At 26.5% G+C, this 22,554-nt stretch overlaps 1 protein-coding gene across 2 annotated transcripts; it reads left to right on the forward strand.

The window, feature by feature from the left end:
- The first annotated feature begins 1,430 nt into the window (after positions 1-1,430).
- Positions 1,431-22,049, forward strand: LOC112683183 (cardioactive peptide). 2 transcript variants are annotated; one of them, XM_025554086.1, is made up of 5 exons: positions 1,431-1,503; positions 9,158-9,267; positions 10,763-10,832; positions 11,307-11,473; positions 21,871-22,049. In XM_025554086.1, the coding sequence occupies exons 2-5, from the start codon at positions 9,175-9,177 to the stop codon at positions 21,949-21,951; spliced, it is 411 nt and encodes a 136-aa protein (XP_025409871.1). In that variant the 5' UTR covers positions 1,431-1,503; positions 9,158-9,174; the 3' UTR covers positions 21,952-22,049. The 2 variants fall into 2 exon arrangements, with proteins under 2 accessions (XP_025409871.1, XP_025409870.1); XM_025554085.1 differs by lacking the exon at positions 1,431-1,503 and having other exon boundaries at positions 9,145-9,267.
- Positions 22,050-22,554: the final 505 nt, after the last annotated feature.

A 22,554-nucleotide genomic window follows, 5' to 3' on the forward strand; every position in this document is an offset into this window, starting at 1 on the left:
CGATAAGAAGTTTCTGAAGAAGCGTTAATACAATTGATTTAAAAACATTAGGATTGTATAAAACATATAAAAATTCATTTGAACTTTTAAGATGCTATATACTTTATTTGTTATTAAAAAAAAATAATAAATGAAATAGAATGAAAATGTTTATACATACCTTCAAATGGAAAAAGCATTTATCTTTCGTTAAATTATTCCATGACAATTGTCTTTTGGACATAACGGTAAAACAAAAAAAGTTATCGTTTTCACTTATTTTATTAAATTGAGAAAATCTCAATTTTAATTATATAATACCTAAACAATATATTTTAATGTATTTCATAAAAAGTAAAAAGTGTTATTGATTTATTAGTTATTTTATTATTAACTAATTGTTTATGAACGAATCATGTTTATTGCATGAATTTGCATAATTTTAAAATATAGAAAAATATTACAAAAACTTTAAGCACGAATTGTTCATATGCAATGCACCACTGAGGTTCATCTATGAATTTTAAAAGTAAAGTAAAATATTACTATTATATATGAAAAATTTTTGATAAAGAGTTAGTTAAATTTTATTGAAATTTTTTTCATGTTGTACATATTATTCAATGATGAATCTTAAATTGAATCTTAAAAGGTGTAGTTATAGATGTATAAAGTACACATTCAAAAGTTCGATTTCACACCGATATTGCGCAGGTACTTACTTATTTGTTCGAGTTTTGAATAATAATAAATGGTAATGCATTTCGAATAAAACAAACCTGTAGGTAGTTAAAGATTTATCAACACGTCATAATTGTTCGCAAGTTGAATCGAGAAAACCAAACGTTTACAACTAAGGATCGTGTATACACAAGCAACAGAAATGAGCTGTGAAATCCACGTCATAATTTCATTAAAATCATTCTTAATAATTTGCGATAAATATTAATATATCAATGTACATCATGTATTGTTGCGTAAGCGACGTTGTTATTTTTCGATTTGAGCAAACCGCGGTTGCATTCGACAGCGAGATTTACAAGACATAATATATTACGGCGTTGTTTCTACTACAGGTATTTCCATATTTCAAGTGGATATTCTGTTTTTCACGATAATTCATTCGGATTTTGAAAATATCAGACAGGTGAATTGACGTGCGCTTATTGGACGGTACACGCGCGTCTATGTATTTACCAATATATTATTATATATTTAACGGTATGGGTACCTGCATACATATTTTATTTTATTTCCATTACTCGAGATTCAAAAGTATAACTGATCATCTGTTATACTTTAGCAGCGAGTTTTATGAAAATAAGGCTATAGGGGTGGTTTTGTCGTCGTTTATTCACGATTATCTTATATACATGTATACATAGCTACGTGTATTGAAAACCGTGAAAAGCGCTCGTTGCGGACGTTACGGAAAACTTTACCTATAAAACCCGACATTTACACAAGCTCACAGTGATTGTTTGTTTTTGTGTTTCTGGTCAATGTGCATCTGAATTGAGACAGGTAAGGCATTAGACACGTACATAATTATTTATTTATTTTCCAATATATTTTGAAAATATAACTATACTTATTTAAAAATTATAACTGTCTCTACTTTTTTTTTTTTTTTTTTTAGAAATATTTACTTAGGAAAAATTTATTTCGTTTGAATGTTTCAAAGTACATGGATATACAATTTTTAAACGTGATGTTAAATATCTTATTTAAATTAAAATTATTTCATTTTTACTCTTTTTGTATATAATTTTTTTTTTTTTAACACAATATATATATATATAAATACATTATAATATATATTATATATATATATATATATATATATATATATATATAAATAATAAATCATGGTTTACTTTTCTACCGACATTTCATAATTAAAATAATATATATATATTTTTTTTTTGTACAAAAATATTACAGCTAATTTTATCAAAGAACCCGTCCATTAATTGGAATTAAAATTAAGTCTAGTTGAAACTAGAATATTATTTTAAATAAAAATATATTTTATTAATAGAAAATAACTAAAATAGTATAATAATTCAATTAATATTACACGATTACAAATTATGATAAAAAACAAATGCGTTGAATATTATATCTACAATAACATTGTAATCTAAAACGTGGCACTTAGAGTTTAATTTACTGAACTTGAATATTTATATTGTCTTTTAGTCTATTTAAATATGAAATAAAATTTTTAACGGTAAGAAGCAAGAAAAAAATAAGATAAACTAGATTTTACCTAAATGTTATTTTAAATTTTTCATAACTTTTGTGGTGTAACACAGTATCTCAGCATAAATTATTATCTATTATAATATGTATTTCTTAGTAAATATTTGTAATTGAGTAGAGTTTCATAATTCTTTATCACTCCACTCCCGTATATTCGACAATCAGATATCAATCTCATTTAAATGGCGAAAGAATGAGTTCAATCTTAGATACTCAATCATTCACATTTTTGTAGAATATTAGTTATAGTGAATTTTCAACTATTGTACTTTTAAAATATTATATGACGATATTTCAAAACTACTTTTATCTAAGTAATATCATATATAATGCTAATTAAATAGAAATATAACTTATTCATCAAAGTAAATAATTTAGTTTTTTTCACATTTAGAACTGTCATAATTTTAAATTTTAACTATAAAAAGGTTATAAGTTTATGTTCCTTAATTTGTTATTATGGAAATTTAACTGTTATATTTAAAAATGTGAATCTTAATTAATATAGGTATTCGAATTCTACTAACAAAAATTACAAAATCCATCATAATTATAAAGGTAAAAAATTAATTCATGCAAAAGTTAAGTACAACGTAAATTGATTTATTCATTACTTTTTTTCCTTAACTTTTTTCACTTAAATATTTTACGTTGATCATGGTATTTTTATAAATATAGACATTTTATTAGGAAAAGAAGGTTTATTTTGTTGCCTGTTGTCATCCAAAAACTTAAGACTACCGTTTTTATAATATTTTTTTTTTTAATCATTGTTACATGTACATAATTAAAACAAAAATAGAAACAATGTGTCAGGTTTAATAATTCACATTCAGACAATTTATTCACACATTTTTTTTCGTTATACGCGAAGTAAAATTCAAAAAACAATACTAGGTATAATGTAAATATTTCATATATTATACAATTTAAATGATACTATCATATATTATAATTATTATTATTTATAAATGAGTATGGATGTACAATATTTATTAATATTTACAATTTAAATAATACTTAAATATTATGGAGTTGTTCAACGAAAGCAACATATTGAAATGAATTATAATAAATATAAATTATGTTCAAAATTAAACTAATATGATGATAATTAAGGCACATATATTTATGCTCTAAAAAATACCTTAAAATACCTTAGAAAATTGCAATTATGACCAAAAAAATTTAATTAATGACGCAAAAAAATGTATTAAAAATGTGAAAAATAGAATTAATGACGTAGAATTGTATTAAAAATGGAAAAAATGACTACCAAAAATGCACTAAAAATGTTTTATTTTATTCTATCAATGCTTTCCACACACATAGTCCGTTTGTTTGTTATCGTTATAGACTATTATATCATAATTTAATGCCATAACGATAACATAAAACGATAAAATAAAGTTGTCAATAATTTGATTAAAGAAAAATATTGAATATTTGAAATTGTATTAATTTTTCCCAAAAATGATACATATTTAATAAATGTGAAAATAATGTCCTTAAAACAAGTGAAAATTCCAAAAATGCATTAAAGTAGTAAATACGACAAAAAATGCAAAATAAAAATCGAATTATATGAATCTACATCATTTGAAACATATTTTTGCCAAATTGAGCATTGCGTAAGGATGTATAAAAAAGAATGCATTTTGCATTGAAACCCACGGCCTAATAATAATTATTAAATTGTACTGTTTTAAGGAGATATTACATAAAAATAAAACTCTGTATGTATTCAATATGCTAACTTTATTTTATTTTATTAAATTATATTCTAAATTCAAACATTTTTGAGAACAAAAAACATGTAATTGTTTTCTATACATATATACAAATAAAATATAAAAGATATCACATTTCTAAATTTAATTACTTCTAATTTTTTTTTTTCAGAAACATTAATTCAACTATTTAAAATATATTTTTTGTCATTTATTAGTGATATTATAGTGTATTATTGTAAATACCATAAATTATTGAATAAAAATTTTGTTACATATAAATACCATTAGACTGTCGAATTTTTACGTTATAAAATAGGTTAAAATTGTATGTGTGAAATATGTAATGATTCTATTTTTATTATAACTTATATATATTTTTTTTTTTTTAAATAAATTAAAAGCTCTCAAAATCTTCAAAGATCTTATAAGACATATATTATTATGTAGATTTAAACTCTTTTACCAAGAACTTTTATTCATAGTTTTAAGATGAACATTTTAATTATTTTTTTAATCGGTATACATTAAAACATCAAATACTTTTTAAACAGGTTCATTAAATACTAAATAGCTAATAAATATTTTCTTTTTCAAGAAGTTAGTTGTAAATATTTAAATTTAAAGATAACTGATTTTATAAAAATTATAATTTTCAAATATTAATAAAGATAAAAATATTACTTTTCCACCATCCATTTCGACTTAAGTCTAAAATAATTATTCCATTATTAAAAATACGTAATTGTGACATGTATACTCTTATATCATAGATTTAAAGAACTGAAAATAAAATAAAGAACCTCGTATGTAAAATATTGACTTAATTTCACTGAATAGAGTAATAGAAAAAAAACCATTTTAAGATTGTAACTTTTATTAATACAAAAATTTATATTAAAAAATTACCAACAATGTGTGAGTGAAACAATGTGTATTTTATGTCGAAAAAATAATCATTTTACTATGTACATACGCACATGACTACACATAGAGCTGCTACTTTTATGTGAAGTTTATGTAAGATTTTAATGACATTTCAAATAAAATAGATGAAATATATCTAGTAATATAAAACGAGTCGTGAAACTTGAAAGTATTATAATACTATTTCTATAATATACCTAATATAAAACTATTCTAAAACACTATTTATACCATATATTTATATTATTAACCATAAATGAAACATAACTTGACTTATCGGATCTCAAATATATAAAATATACAATATATTATGTTATAATATACAACAGTGTGTGTGTGTGTATATATATATATATAAATATATCAATGGTGGATTAAGCAATTTTCCGTCTATAAACAGGACATTTGTCATCCTTTCATTTTCAAAAGTTTTTTTAAAAAAAAAACAATATATAAAAATAAATTAATTGTTAATCAAATTATTCTTTATTATTTTAAATTTAATACAATATAAGAAAACGATTACAATAAATACATTATTTTCGTTTGGCTTTTGAGCATAGTAATTACACCATTTATATTTTGAAATTAAATTGTCGATACTAATTTCGATTTAATGCATAGGACAGCCAAATAATTAATCATTTTTCACAATTAGTAGATCATGAATATGTTTTAGTTTTTTAGAGATACGAAAACGATCGTTCTACCGAACAATTAGTAATCACTATATATAAGTACTCGTATATTTTTAAAACGATGCTCATAATCGAAAATAGATTATTTAAATTTTGATTTCGAAAAAATGAAAATAAACTTTGATTTGGTTTTTTTTCAATTTTATTTTGAATTTAAGTTTTAAATGCATGCATTCTTGTGTAAATGTGTTTTCATAAATTTCAATTTCATAAATTGGTTGAAATATCCCAGCTCTTTGAACAATATGATCGATATAAATTGACATGTTGTCTAAGTTGATCAAAATTTTGAATTTTTTACTTATCAAGAAAGTCTCATTTTCCGTTCCAATTTAAGATGATCCAATACAAAATGAAAAATAAACGATTTTGTTTTGTCTAAAAAAAAACACCAAAAAGTACTCTTTAGAAATACATTCGTCTTATTCTTCACATAAAAGGCCTCAGTGCTGATGACGTGTCTTGAGTGCCGCAACTACCAAGTATGCAAGGTATGCATTGCACATCGGCCCCCTAACCGTTATAGGCCCCACACGGAGACACACGATGTATTATTATGGATTTGGTTGTAGACATTTTATCTGAAGTAAATTGATAAATATAAAAAACAGATTTTTATATTATTAAATATTTATAATCAAATAACTTACCTAACTATTAACTCGTTGCCAATGACCAAATGCAATACCACTGATTATAAATACCATTATATTACTAAAGTATTTCTAATGCTATGGTAATACTAATTCTTAGGACAGAAAAAATGCAGATCATTTAAAATTAAAGATCCACTAGACAACATTTCATAATATAAACACCGGTCAACATATTTTATTTATAGTAGGTAAATACTTCTTTGAAAAAACATTTGAGCCCCAAATTCAAATTTACATACCAGCCCCATAGTGTGTAGTTGCTGCACCGCGTGTCTTGTCCAATTCATATTTTACTAAAAATAAAAATTCAAGTTGACTGCGTTCAACGAAACCATTTCAGTGAGTTAATAACCTAATATCTAAAACCTATAATACAACAAATCGGTGGCTAAGAGATCAATAGTTGTAAGTCCATTTTTTCTCAAAGTCATTTTATAAGTCGATTAAGTAAATCTGGAACGTATTTTCCTTGGATCGAATACTATAAGTCAAATATCATTGTAAACAGGTTTTTATGTACTTAAAATGCCGTGTATTTATCACAAGATAGGCTTTTTCAGTGTGCAAATGTAATAAGTCTTATATGACTTGGACTTACAATAAGTATTTTTAATTGACTTAAATATTAAATGGATTAATGTAATAAGACCGGGCGTTATTTTTGTCAAAAACAATTTAGTCAATTTTGGACATGTAATATAATGAGAATCTATATTATTCGAGTATATTTTTTTAAATACGATACGTCCTGACTTAATTATATTGGGAATAATTATCTTCGTATTATAATTGACAGATTAAATTGAATAAAAATAAATACAATTTTCATAAGTGATACGCATATTATATTATTTTATAAAGTTTACAATTCAGAATTGTGATATCCTTGAAATTGATGTATCTATTTTATTATATTTTATTGAATTAATATGAGTTATTTATAAATACTTTATAATATAATCTAAAATAATAAAACATATTTATTCATATAATTACTATAGATAATAGTTGAAAAAGGTTTTTATGTTTTGACTAAAATTTTAAGTCAATTATTAAATTATTTAGATATTATTTGGAAGAAAAAATACTAATCATTTTAAATTTTTAACAAAAAAAATTCCTTTTTTTTATAACATAAATGTAGCAGATTTTATAAATTAATATTTACTCATATTATCATTAATTTTATTTAAATTTTAAGAAAATTTACTTTTTATTATACGTCCATCAAAACCTTGTACGTCATTGGCAATAACAAATTACAATTCTATTTATAATAAGTCCCACTGACTTAATTTAATCATTAAATTTAATGACATTAAATAAAATCATTCAAAGTACGTTTAAAACAATCAAATAATTTAAATATAAAATGGTGTTAGGTTCTTTAGAACGTTTTATATATAAATCAGTAATAACCCAGAAAAACGAAAAATTATTATGCGAGTTATATTTAAAAAAAATGTAAAACCTTATAGGTTCATTTACATGATGACAGTAAATCTTGACAGTCGCAGTCACAGCAGTCACTGTCAAGAACTGTCATGGTATAAATTATTTGGTAGTAACTAACATGAGACTATGATAGTACTGTCACACTATCTAGCTGAGCTAGTAATATCGCGCTTGCATGACAGTAGCTATCGTAGACTGTTATCGTGTAAACACTGTTCATACATCTCTATCGTGGTGTTATCAATTATCTGCATGTGTCCACTTGAGTTCAATCGGTTAATTTAATATTTAAATATCATAAATTATAGTAAATAGTCATGTCCTCTAAGCTGACACTGTAGAATTTCTTAAAAGCTGTAAAGAATATCCATTTTTGTGGAACAAGGCCATACCAGATTTTCATAACAGATTATACCGAAGTATTGGAAATTCTTTCTATCCATTTTCTTACCCATTCTCTTTTACTACTTTTAGTTTTTTGTTTTTATTTCAAAACAATCATCTCATCAATGTTTATTGCACTTATTACTAGTTCAGAAATTATTAATTTAGATGGTTGTTTAAGTATTAAATAACAAACAATAATTAATTAAAACAAAATCAAATTAAGTTTAAAAACTTCAAAATGTTAGCACTTGAATCAAACAAAGAATCTTATAGAACTACAAAAATCATCCACTGTCAGTGGCTATCACTTTCACTATCGCTATTTAGTGTGAATATGTATACTGCATACTTCCTGTGACAGTAGCTGTCATATAATCACATGACAGTGGTATTATGACAGTACTGTCACCATGTAAATTAGCCTTCAAACTGCTCTCCTGAAAAATTTAGTTATTATGACTTACAACTTTTGGCCTCTTAGCTATTGATATATGTACATTTATATATTTAAGTCCAGAAAATTTGACATGCTTAAAATGTTGTCGCTCTAATCATCTGCTTATTCTGCCTATAATGTAAACCAATGCTGATATATATTATTGTACGTTATATTTTAACATACCATACATATGATATTAAAATTGTATGTGTTATAATAAAAAAATTGTGATAAAATTGTATATATTGCTGAAAAATTCATCTTAATCTATAACTTGTCATTTTTTTTCTTTTTTAAGAAATTCTCATCGAAAAATAGGTAAACTAATTTCAACATATAATACGATTATTACGAGATGATATTATTATTATTTCATTATTCTCGTATAATAAAACGTGTATTTGTAATTACTTATGTACATAATATATATTTTCTTAGTAGGTGTCCAACATTCTTACTAATTAGATTACCATAACTATAATGTAGAACTATACCCTCATCGGGCATAGTGTTTTTATAAAGCAAGTGCTTATATTAATATTTACTGAAGATGATTATTTTTGATAAACAAATTTCATTAACACACGTGTTTGTGAAACTTTAAAATTATGTTTACACAAGGTCATTCAGCAACAACCATGAATTCATCAATATCGACCTTCGTCTGGATGAGTTTACTAGTATCCCTAGTTCAAACTGTGTTTGCCGATGATGTCATTATTCAAAAAAGGGTAAATATATATTTTATTAAACTTTACTAATTATATGATTACTAAAGCTTAGTTGAAATAAATTCAAAACAAATTATTTATTTATTATTTTTCATATATAAATCGAATATTAAAATGAGAAATCATAGTAATGGGTACTCGTATATAACATCCAATACACATTTTAATTAAATATTTCAAATTGAAAAAAGAAAAAGTATAAATGAATAATAATGAATGTCACTGAAGAAGATTTTAGAATATTTTGTATACTGTATATGTTTTAAATTATTTTGTAATATTTTTATCAGCTATTTATAAAAATAGATATTTATGATGATATTTTAACAGTCGTTAAAATCCAAACTGTGTTAATTTTAAATCTTAATAAATATATAATATATTTATATTTTATAATAAATGTAAAAGTAAAATAGTATACCTATCGCAAATAATTGTTCAGGAGAAACAATGAGTTAATTTGATAACAATTATTTATTTAATTTTTATGAAATCTCGAAAATAATTTTTTAAGAAATCTGGGAAAATAATACTTTATTTACATTTCAACACATTTCAAATAGATAATGTTATAGTTCAAAATGTTTTTAGAAGTCAAACTAACACGATAATGTTTTTTACTTGGATCCGGCAAAATTACTCTAAATTAATGAATGCTATATATTCCAAATCTTTGCTATAATAATTTATGTAAGAAATCATGAAGTCTACATTAATTATAATATATTTTCGTTTCATTTATACTTTTTATGTATATTTATTGTATTATTCCAAAAGTATAGTTTGAAAATTTCTTACACAAAAAAATAATTTTGAAAAAATGCTTATGATTGTGGTTGAGATTTTACAAGAGTGGAAAACGTTTTTTAAAGAGTGTAATGTTTTAATAATTAAATTAATCGAAGTAGTAAAGTAAATGTTGTGTTAAAACTGAAAATAATAATTATACATATATAAAAAAACGTAAAACCGGATGTTACACTTATCGTCAAGTATCCATCCTCTACACACGGATATACCGACGAATGGATGTAACTTATACACAACACAAACGAGTAAAATACACCATTGTTTCGCTAAAAAAATTTGGTTATCATAAAAAGTTCTTAAAAAAACTAGTTAAAAAAAAGTAAAACTAAAACAAAACTTTTTAACTTAAAAATAGTTAAACAATAATTAAAGTTATAGTATCAACCGATTTTGCTTTTATTAAAATATTTACACAAGATTTCCTACGATTTTACTATGAATTAATAATACCAACCAAGTAACATGTTTTAAATTGATGTAGGTACACAGTGAGCCAAATCAGAATAATGTATATACATTGCAATAAAAATACAAAATATCTAAAATTTTTAAGATAGTTTGTGTACATTTTTAAATAAATTTTGAAAACTTAATTCATACATAAATGTTTGACAAAATAAATAAATACATATATACATTTAACACTTCATTATTATGACTCATAAATATGACTTTGTTTAATCAGTATTTCGACAACGATAATCCGGTAGCTGAACCAATCAGGAGGAAAAAACCCTTTTGTAATGCATTCACAGGTAAGAAACAATGATAATTACATAAGTACAACACAATATTGTTAGTGTAAATTTAGTTTTTAATAGTATTGAAAAAAAACTACACTAAAAATATTAATGACAATAATATATTTTCTTATATTCAAACTAAAGCACCTTTGTGAAATTCATTAAGTAGAAACACAAACATTATAATGATATATTTACGCACGTATTAATTATACAGATGTAAAAATTAAAGTTAATCAATATGGTTAAAGTCACTAAAAAGGTGTTTGAACTATAATTCTTAAATAAATCCAAAACAAAATTTAAATTCGATCAAACTTTTTACATGATTATGTTTTCTTAGGAAAATTTTAATTTTGAATTATATTTCTTGTCGGTGAATATTTGTATACATTTGTATTCATTTATTTGTATACATATATTAAATATTATGTTATTTTGTTATTATATATATATATATATATATATATATATATATATAAATAGGCTGTGGTCGTAAAAGATCAGATGAATCAATGGCCACATTAGTCGATCTTCGCTCAGAACCTGCTGTTGAAGAGCTTAGTAGACAGATCCTATCCGAGGCTAAGCTCTGGGAAGCCATTCAAGAAGCACGTGTCGAATTATTGCGTCAGGAAAAACAAAATAAAGCTGTAAGTCGAATTCGAAGTATATAATTAATACACACATACACACATACATATGTATATACATATTAGCGGTTTTAGATTTTTTTCTGGGGGTCCTCTGATATTATCTTATAATATTTAAAGACAAAACTTTTCTAACATATTAATAATTTATTATTTAAAATTAAATTTTTATGTTAACGAAAAAAATTAAACATAACATTTTAAACCCGAGAATCCCAAGTAAATAATATATCACATCCTTAACTCGGGATCTGGGGGTGGCTCCGGATTCCCACTTATAAAACCGCTATATATATATATATATATATATATATATATATATAAAAAATTAAAAGTATATATTTTATCATTCCGTAAAACCATAATCAAATCAATAAAAATTAAAATATGGAATGTTTGATTTTAAGAAGTTAAAAATCCATAATACAATCAAACAATATTTAACTATACGGACATATTTTGTTTTAATAACACAGTACAAAATTACGCAACAATAAAAATTAACGAAATAACTCGAAAAAGTAATTGGTCTGTAACTATATATGATTTACATGTATTTCTCATACTGTTCATACTTAGAGTTTCCATATTTGGCTAAGGTCTCGTGGGGATGCTCTAAGAATTCTAGGATGGAGAGTATAAAAGTAATCAACTTTGTAATAAAAATTGTAATTATTTTTTTAAATCAAATATTTGTTTATTTATTTAAGTTACATAAAAAAAAATTGTTTTATAGCTTATTACAGATTATTTGGATGGCCATACTATTTAGAAGATTTTGCATTTTTCAACATATTTGTAGAACTGTGCGCAAGTCAAGTTATAATTAATTTGACACTGTAATTTTGATTTCACAGTCTCTGAGAGCAGGCGATTTCGTCCACTGGGAAAACTTAACAAAAATTCGTATGCATACGTTTAGTCGTACAAGTTTAAAAACATAATTTTTATTTTCGATAGAATATTTATATACAATAAAACAAAATTTGCGAAAAATTCGCAATGCGAAGATTCAATCGGTACATTTTAGTCTGGTTGTCCCGTAGAGACTAAGAAGTTTTTTATATCTTCCCTCAAAATAAATGTGTAATATTACTCACAAGTGCTAGAAAACTTGTCAAATTTATCCTAACGTTTTCCTCCCGAGTATTCTTTACCATTTATTGTATTTTTTCATTGATCATCTTTTATTAGTCATAATAATAATAATATAACGTCTTTAAGGTTACGTACAGAGAATTTAAAACAACAGTATGTGTCAAACAACAATTTGTGTGGCAGAGGAAAAAAATAAAAATTGAGAGAAAAAAAATCGTGAAAAACTATATAGGTAATATTACAGTAAACACGAACTACAAATGTAAAAATGTTTTGTAAATACAACAGAAAATGAAGAAACGATAAACGCGTGTATCTTCCGGATATTACAATTATAGTTATTAATTTGCTCATAAAAACCCCGTTATATAATATTAAATGATTCGAGCGTATACCATGGAAAATATTTGGAAAATTATGTATTATACAAATATTTATTTTACTTTATTATCGCTCAAGAAAAATCGTATTCCGTGAAAACTTCAAGTTCTATTCGCGAGTAATGTAAACATTAAATAAGTTCTAAATCAATAGTACTGCATTCATATAATATTGATACTTTGATAACACCGTCTATCGTGCTTCACCTTAAAATCGCTACACAGAATTGCTACCCAACCATATTTAATGACTATACAAATCCCAACGTAAAAATATTACTTTCCCTCCTATTTCATACAGATTTAGAACTGTTGATTGCATATTATGACTATTAATTGGCCATCTTTATATTTTACCATATTTTATCTTAAATAATCTTCTTTTTCACATATCATTATTCGTCTGTTTTTATTTATACGAATACTCCGCGGTTTAATATAAGTTTCTTATATTATTCAATATCTATGAATTGGAATATATTCAGGTGTGCTAAGTCAAACATATTATTAAACTTGGAGTTGAAGGCTTCACAAGTAACCGTAGTTCGAATTATAGAACATAAATACATTGCTCACACAGAAAGTGCGTGGTCACAATCAAACTTAATGTATGTATTTAATACGTAATCGGAAAATTGCTGTACTTTTCCATTTTCAGGTAAAATCGATACAATATCGTCAGTAAAACAATCATCTACTTCATCTGGTTTTAAAAATGGGAGACCAAAAAAATATTTTCTTGCAGTCATTTAAATAAAACCGGATGCAATTCGTATACCAACTTAACAAATTTTTTTTTTCGGGACTCAATCCGTGTGTAGTCTTATAAATAACTGTTTTATTATTTTGTGATTATTGTACACCATACGAACAATTCGAACCCCGTTATCAGCTGTAGTAGTTAAGCGTTGATTGAGGATCACAGATATATAAAACAATAATCAAATCTGTGTTGGGAACTAACTGGAAATAATCAAACAATAGGTGCGTCGATACACATCCAAGGTATATCTAAGGTATATTGTATATTGATTGTTACCGGGTGCGTGGAAACATTTTATTCTTAAGGGGATTGCAAGCCATGATTTTCTTTTTCTTTCTATCACACACGCAGTATAGGGATGTAGACGTTTTCTGTTTCCAACGTACCGATCGATCTATTAAGACGATAAGGATTTTGAAAACTGATTAAAATTTCACGTAAAGTTTTCTTTAGATTGACTTTTTCCTATTTTTAAAATTTTATACTTAACATACCTAAAAATTATTTTTTGTTAATTTTTATGTTTCCAATTTGTTTAATCCTATTTTGTGAAATTTTGGGAGACAAAATCAAAAAAATAGGAAAGTCAATCTAAAGAAGGCTTAACGACGAATTTAAAGCAATTTTTAAAATTCCTTATCAATAGATCGATTGGTACGTTGGAAATAGAAAACGTTTGAATTTCTATACTGCGCGTATAATAGAAAGAAAAAGAAAATCATGGCTTGCAATCCCTTAAAAGAATAAACCATTATTTTTAGTTATACTTCATAATTTTTTTGTCGCATAATAGCTGTTAGTAGCCAATGAAATAGTTGTTGCTGAAAGAATATTGTTGTTGTGTAGATAATAAATAAAGATAATAATTGTCGTCTATTATAATTTATAAAAATCGATTATTTTCAAATTTATCATAAAACTCGTAATCATGTTACGTATACAGAGTCATATTTATGGGGGGAGGGCTAAATGAGCTGCAGTCCATTCTCCTAAATTTTAAGAAAATCTAAATATATGGCATGGTCTATGAAAGTCGATGCAAAAGTTTAAAATTTCATTTCATTGATTTTAAATTCGTATTTTTATTTTGTTAGCTTACGGGATGATGTAAAAACCAAATAGCATAAAGCGACAAGACTGAAAGCTTAATTTCTCAGGACTTAGAAAGATGTTTCGATTAATAGAAACGACGATGGGATAAATGTTATGCTACGGACGGAGAGTATTTTAAAGGGGATAAAACTGATATGTAGCAAATTATGATATAAAAATTTTATTTTTTAAATTCGCGTACTTATTGTACATACTACGTAGATAAACTGCCGAGAAATGTATAAAACTAATGATTGACTTCCACAAACTCTTCTGAATAACATATTATATTGAACCCACGAACGCCTAGTATTTAATGAAATCCGAGTGAGCTAAAAATTAGATTAGTATGAATTCAAACGGTTCGTGCACTAAGTATGTTTTCAATGAAATTAAATGTGTATTACTACGTGCACCTATACATAGTAACGCAGATATGCATTCCCCCTGTGCACCGTATACGAATATCAATCAGGCTACGTAGTGTACTCTTAACTTTTAGGACCCGTGAACAATTAATATTTAGCTCGACGTATTGCGGTAGAAATTCCCGCCGAACAATTATTATGTTTCGTACCTATTGAGAATATCGCGTCAATCAAAATAAACTTCTTATTATATTCACGTTTACCGAAACATAACTCTGGATGGAACAGGTATAATTGTTCTACTACTGAAATCAATCGTAAACGAACTACCTACTGTGTATAAGTTAAATATTTTCAGAAAGGTCTTGTATAGAAACTTTACCGGTAGTTGCAGTAAGTGCACAACTAATAAAAAGTTGGTGGTGGTTTCGTGGCTGTACGATGAGTAATAAATCGAAAAACCAATGATATCTCTATACCAACAATTCTCAAACTTTTTGGTCGGGGATAACGCGTGGAGCGTGAATTAAAAATGAACACTACTTGAATTTGAATTTATTTCTCAACAAATATATTTAATTGCAACAAGAATACAGAATAATTGATCACTTCTAAGCCAATGGCTGTGCAGAATTGATAGTTCTCACTTATATTAATTTATGGAATTGTAAGTGCTAGTAACTGTACACTAAGGACCTTGCTAACTATACCAATTTTTCGTCAAAATGACCGTAATTATCGATGTCTTTAATCATCTTATATAAATTTTGAAAACAATTTTGGAATATTTAACATTTCTACTGTATATATACTATATTTCTATTATTTAAAAAGATAATTAAGTAATTTTTAAGCTTATTTATTTTTATAGCTCATGAATAGTTTGTGGAGGAAATTGTTCTCTAACAACACCTCATCATATGTATATATATATATATATAATGTTCTACAAACAAAACTAATATTAAATATAAGTTTTGTTTGTTGAACACTTTTTAACACCTAGTGACGTAAACTGTGATTATTTTTAACAAACAGTTGAGCGTTTTAGTAAACTTTTCAAAGAAATGTTAAAAGGGACGCTCTAAAGTGTTGTGAGATTTTATGGGAACTGAGTCTCTTTGTGTCTCCTACTTTAAGCCTCAGAGATAAATGATAAAGTATTTTGGCGGGTCGAGCAGCCTCGATCTTGGCCAACATGATTTTATATCTCAGTATATGCAATATAAATGTAAATCATGAACATAATTTATTAATTTTTATTTTATTACAAATTGAACACTGTAATTTCAACTTTTTTTTTTATAAGACAACCAATAGACGGCAAAACATGTTTTGTCAATACGTGCATATTGCTAATGTTAACATGAACTTCAATAAAATTCGCTAAAGATAGAAACAACCGATATACGTTCTTATATATTAAGCATTATTAAGCATTTATGTTTAAGAGCTATACATACTAAATGGCTTAATAATAATCATAAGTATCATATTATAATCGGCGGAGACTGTCTACCAGTTGGTGTCTCGCACATAAATATTATATGCTCATTACAGTGAATATTTTTAGGGATTTTCTGAAATCAACGAAAAAAAAATTTCCACGCATACTCGTATAATCAAAATCGATAAACAACATCAAAAAACTATGAAAAACCTATAAAATAATAGTCTTAGAAACCAGTGTTAAAAAGTTTTTCAAACCTTAAAAACTATAATAATACCATCCAAATTCGTAATGGTATATGTACATAATGGTACAATTAAATAATATACTGTGGAATATTTAGTGGTGTATTTTCGAGAGGGAGAGAGGTTTTTCGGGTCTCACCCCCCCCCCCCCCCCCCAGAAGAAAAAAGGTTCAAAAGTCATAAATGACTTGCTACGAACGTACAGAGAAAGGGAACATTAATTTATATCATGTGGATGTAAATAACTCTTCATTTAGTCTCTTCAATTATCATTTGGTGATAATAATAGAATAATTTAGTTAGTAATTCAATAAATTCATTTAATTTTTGAAAAAAATTATAACTCACCCCCCTCCTACCAACAATTTGAAAATTCGCCACTGGACATATTAGTCCCAATGAATATTTTTCTCAAATTTCCTATATTTCTCTCAGATAGCTTCAATTATTCATGATTTGTACTTTTCTAGTCAATTGTATAGCTGTTACATTATCATGATAAGTGTTTGCACGAAAATTCAGTACATTTTGTTTCGTTTTTGGTATTACAAACATAATTTGTTTTTTACCAAATATTTTATAATAAGTTACATTGAATTTGAGCAACATCAGTTAAAACACGGAGCCTTACTCTTAGACTCCGAATCACATATTTAATGGGATTGAGATATTAATAAAAACGTATCCTATTCATGTGCTTCTACGCGTTAAATGCAAAAACGTCACACAACTATACTGTTTTTATCGGATAATTAAATACCTAATAGCAATCGGTGTTTTTACACTGAACACGTAGAAACGCACGACTAGTATAAGCTTTCATTCATATCTGGATTTCACGGGATACGTGACTCGTCGTGTCGTTCCCGCAATCATCGATTCACTTAAACTGTACGATTCCGTTCACAACGTACCGGGTGATGCCCGGATTGTCCGCCTACTGTAGAATCTTTAAAACTTAACGGACATGTGATCATGTTTACAACACACCATGTATGTTGGTACGATGTCCGTAGATTATTTTTTTCGGATCGACTCTTGAAATGGCCGCGCCTGGGGAATAATAGTGTTTGTTTGCGAAATCACTTGCCCGCACATCCCTTCGGGAATGGGTGCAACCGCTCGTGTGACCGTTTTTGACCGGTGGGGGGGGGATGTGAGGGAAAAAGTCAGTTTCCGATCGCGGTGATTGGATCCAACGTAAACAGATGCTTGACGCAAATCGACAATACGCACACGCGGTGCTGCGAAGGGATTTCGAGTACTGTCCGCGGCCGACGATCCACGTATCATTTTCGCAATACCAACGGATCGGCTACGGGTTAACCGTACGCGAGAAACGATGTCTCGGGCACGATGGCATCAAGCGTACGGGTGTTCACGTTAACAAGTGTTTACCCGGTGCACGGGAGTTATGTCAAATATAAGTAAACATAACAAATATTTACATATATTATATATATATGTTATGTTTAGTTATATTTGACGGCAGAGCGGTTTAGAAACCAAATATTGCGCTCAGGATGGAACTTCAAAATGCGGCCTTAAATATTTTAATTTATAAAAAAAACTCATAAAAAACTGAATATTTTTTATAAAATCAATATAAATAATAATTTTTCTTTATAGTTATGTAAGCACTTGTTAATTTTATTTAAATCAATAACTCAATAAAATTTAATATACATAATAATTATAATTAGATTCATAGACATAACATAATAATATTTATATATTATATAAGTAAATATATAAATACATAATATGACTTTTACTTATAAGTTATAAGTAACAATTAAATTTTAATTTTTGCACCCTCCCAGGAATTGCACCTGGGACGTAGGCTCCTCTACCCCCCCCCTTGCTACGGCCCTGTTTGACGGTAACCGTCGGGCTACACGATGTATCAATGGTGCTGCTTGGTCTCGCGGCCAACGTGCGCGCAGAACAAGTACGTCCGATTGTCATCATCGCCTTGGGGTGGTACCACTATTTTTGACCGTTCGTCTAAATTTCTGGGTAATTTTTAGGAGTAGACAGATCACGGATGGTATACATGGCGGCGTGCAATAAATCATTTAAAAACAAACAAGACGACAAATCTATCGTGAATTAATTGTATTTATTTTACGTTTAATACGAATGCACGTAATATATGTTATGAAGCTGTTTCGAATGAGTTTTCCTCGCTTTTTCTAAAACAAACGGGTCGATAACTATTTTAAAATCAATCTGCTATGCTAACGTCTTACAAAGATGTGCTATCTCGAAAAATCTTATTTATATAGAACAGAACGGATGAAAGGTTTTTATTTTTAAAAGTACGTTGAAGGAACTCTCAGCTCTAGCAACCGAAACTAGCAAGGTACTAAATATGCGCGTATAAAATGTTTTCCGATGTGATGAAATTTATACATATATTGTATTCTATATTATATAAATATATGTTACAGTTTAAACCCTAAATAATCATCTAATTAATTTACGATATAATAATAATACTAAATAATAAATATAATCTATTACTGCTAATAATAATAATAATAAAAATATGTCATTTTGAAATAAAGTATGAATTAAGTATGTATGTATGTATTTTTTAAATAGTTATTATGTATGTACATATATGCACTTTAATAGTTTCGGTTTATTAGTTATTCGATTAATCGGGATTGTCGGATAATGGGGACGAATAGGTCACCGCCCAATGTGTCCTAATTAAGCGTATTCTATTGTATATATGTATTTTTTTTTTTTTAAATGAGGGTCCTTGATTATATTTTATGTATTAAAGGAGTCCATGGCCAATAAAAAGTTAAGAATCTATGCCTTATATAATTTAAAAATTTGCTTTTCTTAGCTTAAGACTGGTGAATTCATCGATAATTTTTTCATATAAAATTTCCTTTATGAACTTCCCTAGGCTCTTTTCATAATTTCATAATTAGATCCATACGTAGTATATAAAATTTGAAAAAAGCTACATGTTTTAAAAAGTATGAATGAAAAATTTAGTTTTGAAGGTCGAATAAAACTACGACTTTTACATACTTTTGCAACCCTTTGCAATTCTCACTTGTGGCGTAGGAACAGTTCACTATAACTTTGATACGCAATTAGACTAAAATGATTTGTAAAAAGGTCTGGTGAGAGCAGTGCTCGACTTGAGGGGGACGCAGGGGGACGGCGTACCCTTTCTAATTTTTAGAAATTTGAGCGTCCCCCTACTATTATGATGTTATAATTATAACGATTAACACGTTTTGGGGATGCAATTTTTTTTAAGCAAACAGAGTCCCTCTTCTTTAATTTTGCCAAGTCGAGCACTGGGTGAAAGGGTGGGACAGTGAGGGATAGAACTCTGGGGCCCGTACCTCTGAGAGAACCCGTCGTCTCAGCCTTTTTTACAAATTATATTATTATCTCATTCGCCGTAGCATGAGATGCATATTTGAATATTTTTATTATACTTAAGTATTTATAAGGAATATGTATATCTCGGCCAAACAAGTGTGAGTAAAGGGTGCTTGGGACCGATCAGCCCTGGGGCCCTCAAAAGTTCTCACCGGCTCAATTTGTGAAAACTAGTTTTGATAGAATTCGGTATTAACTATAACATATATATATATATATACGGCCCAGTGGCACACACAGGGGGGTTAAGAGGTCATAACTCTCCTCCTCCTCGAAATGTCTTCTTCATTAAATTTTAACCTTACCCAAGTTTTACAGATATAAGTGTACAAATATAAATAATATATACTGTTTTTTGTACAACGTTTAACAATATGTTTGCATTGGGTTATCATTAATACAACATTAGGTACAACATTAATTATTATAGTAAATAATTAATGAAAAATCCTGTGTGCGCTTCTGATACGGTTAATGTAATAATACGTGTACGAATAGCGTTGAACGAATTGTGGTTGAATAATATTTATATAATATTTTATATTGTTAATATTATTCATTTTTTAATTAATATATTAATATTATGTATTATTGATAATATTAATTGTATTATAAAATAATGATATATTATTTTAATTATAAAAATTAATTAAAACGTATTCTGAACAAGAACAAAAATTACAAAGAGACAATTGATGAGTACATATGAAACAAATTAATCCTAAAATGAGAAAATTTGAATTTTACCCGTAAATAAAATAATATTTAACTTGAATTATTGCAAATATAAACGAAAATAAGTTAGGCAACTGACACAACCTAAAAATAAAAATATAAAACACAATCTTAGTAACACACACACACACACACATACCCCGATTTAAACGTGAACAATTAACAAAATTAAATCTTCAATATTTTAAAAAAATGATTTGTTTTATTCTTCCATCAAATATTATCTTATTAAACAATATTCATGGACTTTGAGTATTACTGGATATTGCTTGTTAATTTAAAATGGCGACGATTCCAACGTGTACCTAAGTATAACGAATGCAATATTTAATTTAGAAGGGTGGAAAATAGTACGCTGGTACAGTATAATGTATACGAACTATGAAAGTTTATTATTATTATTATTATTATTATTATTATTATATTATTATTATTATATGAGAATTGAGAGTCTCAGCCTGTGATCATAGTGTCTCAAATGTTATAAAATAAAAACACTTAGTGCCTGTTTAGAGAAAAAAAATAGCGGTGGTACTTGTATTTTTATACGTTATACCATTGATTATAGAATAAAATTATTCTATAATAAACGGTTATACCTATCTCAAATTTGCAATGACTACCATTCGAAAGTAATATCGGCCTCATTGCTAATTAGTATAATTCGTAATAATTACACTGTATTATGTATACAAAAATAAACACAGCTTAAAGTGTATTAAGCCGTTAAAATTAACAATAAAGATATGGTAAAATAATTTTATTTTTATTTACACTCCATCACACATATTACTATCAATAATTATTCATATCAATAAATAATATTTAGGTACTTATGTTATTATGTTTCAGGGAAGAATGGAAATGAAACCATTGTTTCCAATGGCTCTTAGAAGAAAACGTCGGTCTCCCATTTTAAATAACAAATGTTGAGGAGACATTTATCATCTCTGTGAAATTTCTTTTATTATAATTATAATTTCCTTATAGTAAATTGTTTAAGTAAATAAGTCAAATATAATACGAATAATGCATAAAATATCAAGTTGTAAATGTTGATATCAGTATTATATTATCAAATATAAAATTAAAAGGGATTTAATAATGATTAGCATTGAAATTTCAAACCCTCCCAATCGATATATTTATAATCAAAATATAGTTGAATATATTAAACAAATTAATATTTTTGTTGAAGTCATTAATCGATCAACTACTCGCGCGCGTGTATACATAATATACATATATTATATGTATTGATATATAGACTCGTATTTATTATCGGTTACCTAATTGTAAAAATGAATTAAAGTCTATATTATTTTAATATATACTATATACTAAAAATAATATAATAAAGCCTTATCAATGAAATTGTGTACTTAACTAACACAAATTTGTACCTATGTATTATTAAAACATAAATTGACCACAGAAATTAAAGTATTTTATATATTTAGGGTGAAACAAATGTATTTGTTTTATCATGGTTTATATTGATTTCAAGTTTAAAAGACCAATATAGTAATATCATTC

The sequence above is a fragment of the Sipha flava genome, unplaced genomic scaffold, assembly GCF_003268045.1.
Source record: "Sipha flava isolate LNK unplaced genomic scaffold, YSA_version1 221_pilon_pilon, whole genome shotgun sequence".
Lineage (NCBI taxonomy): Eukaryota > Metazoa > Arthropoda > Insecta > Hemiptera > Aphididae > Sipha > Sipha flava.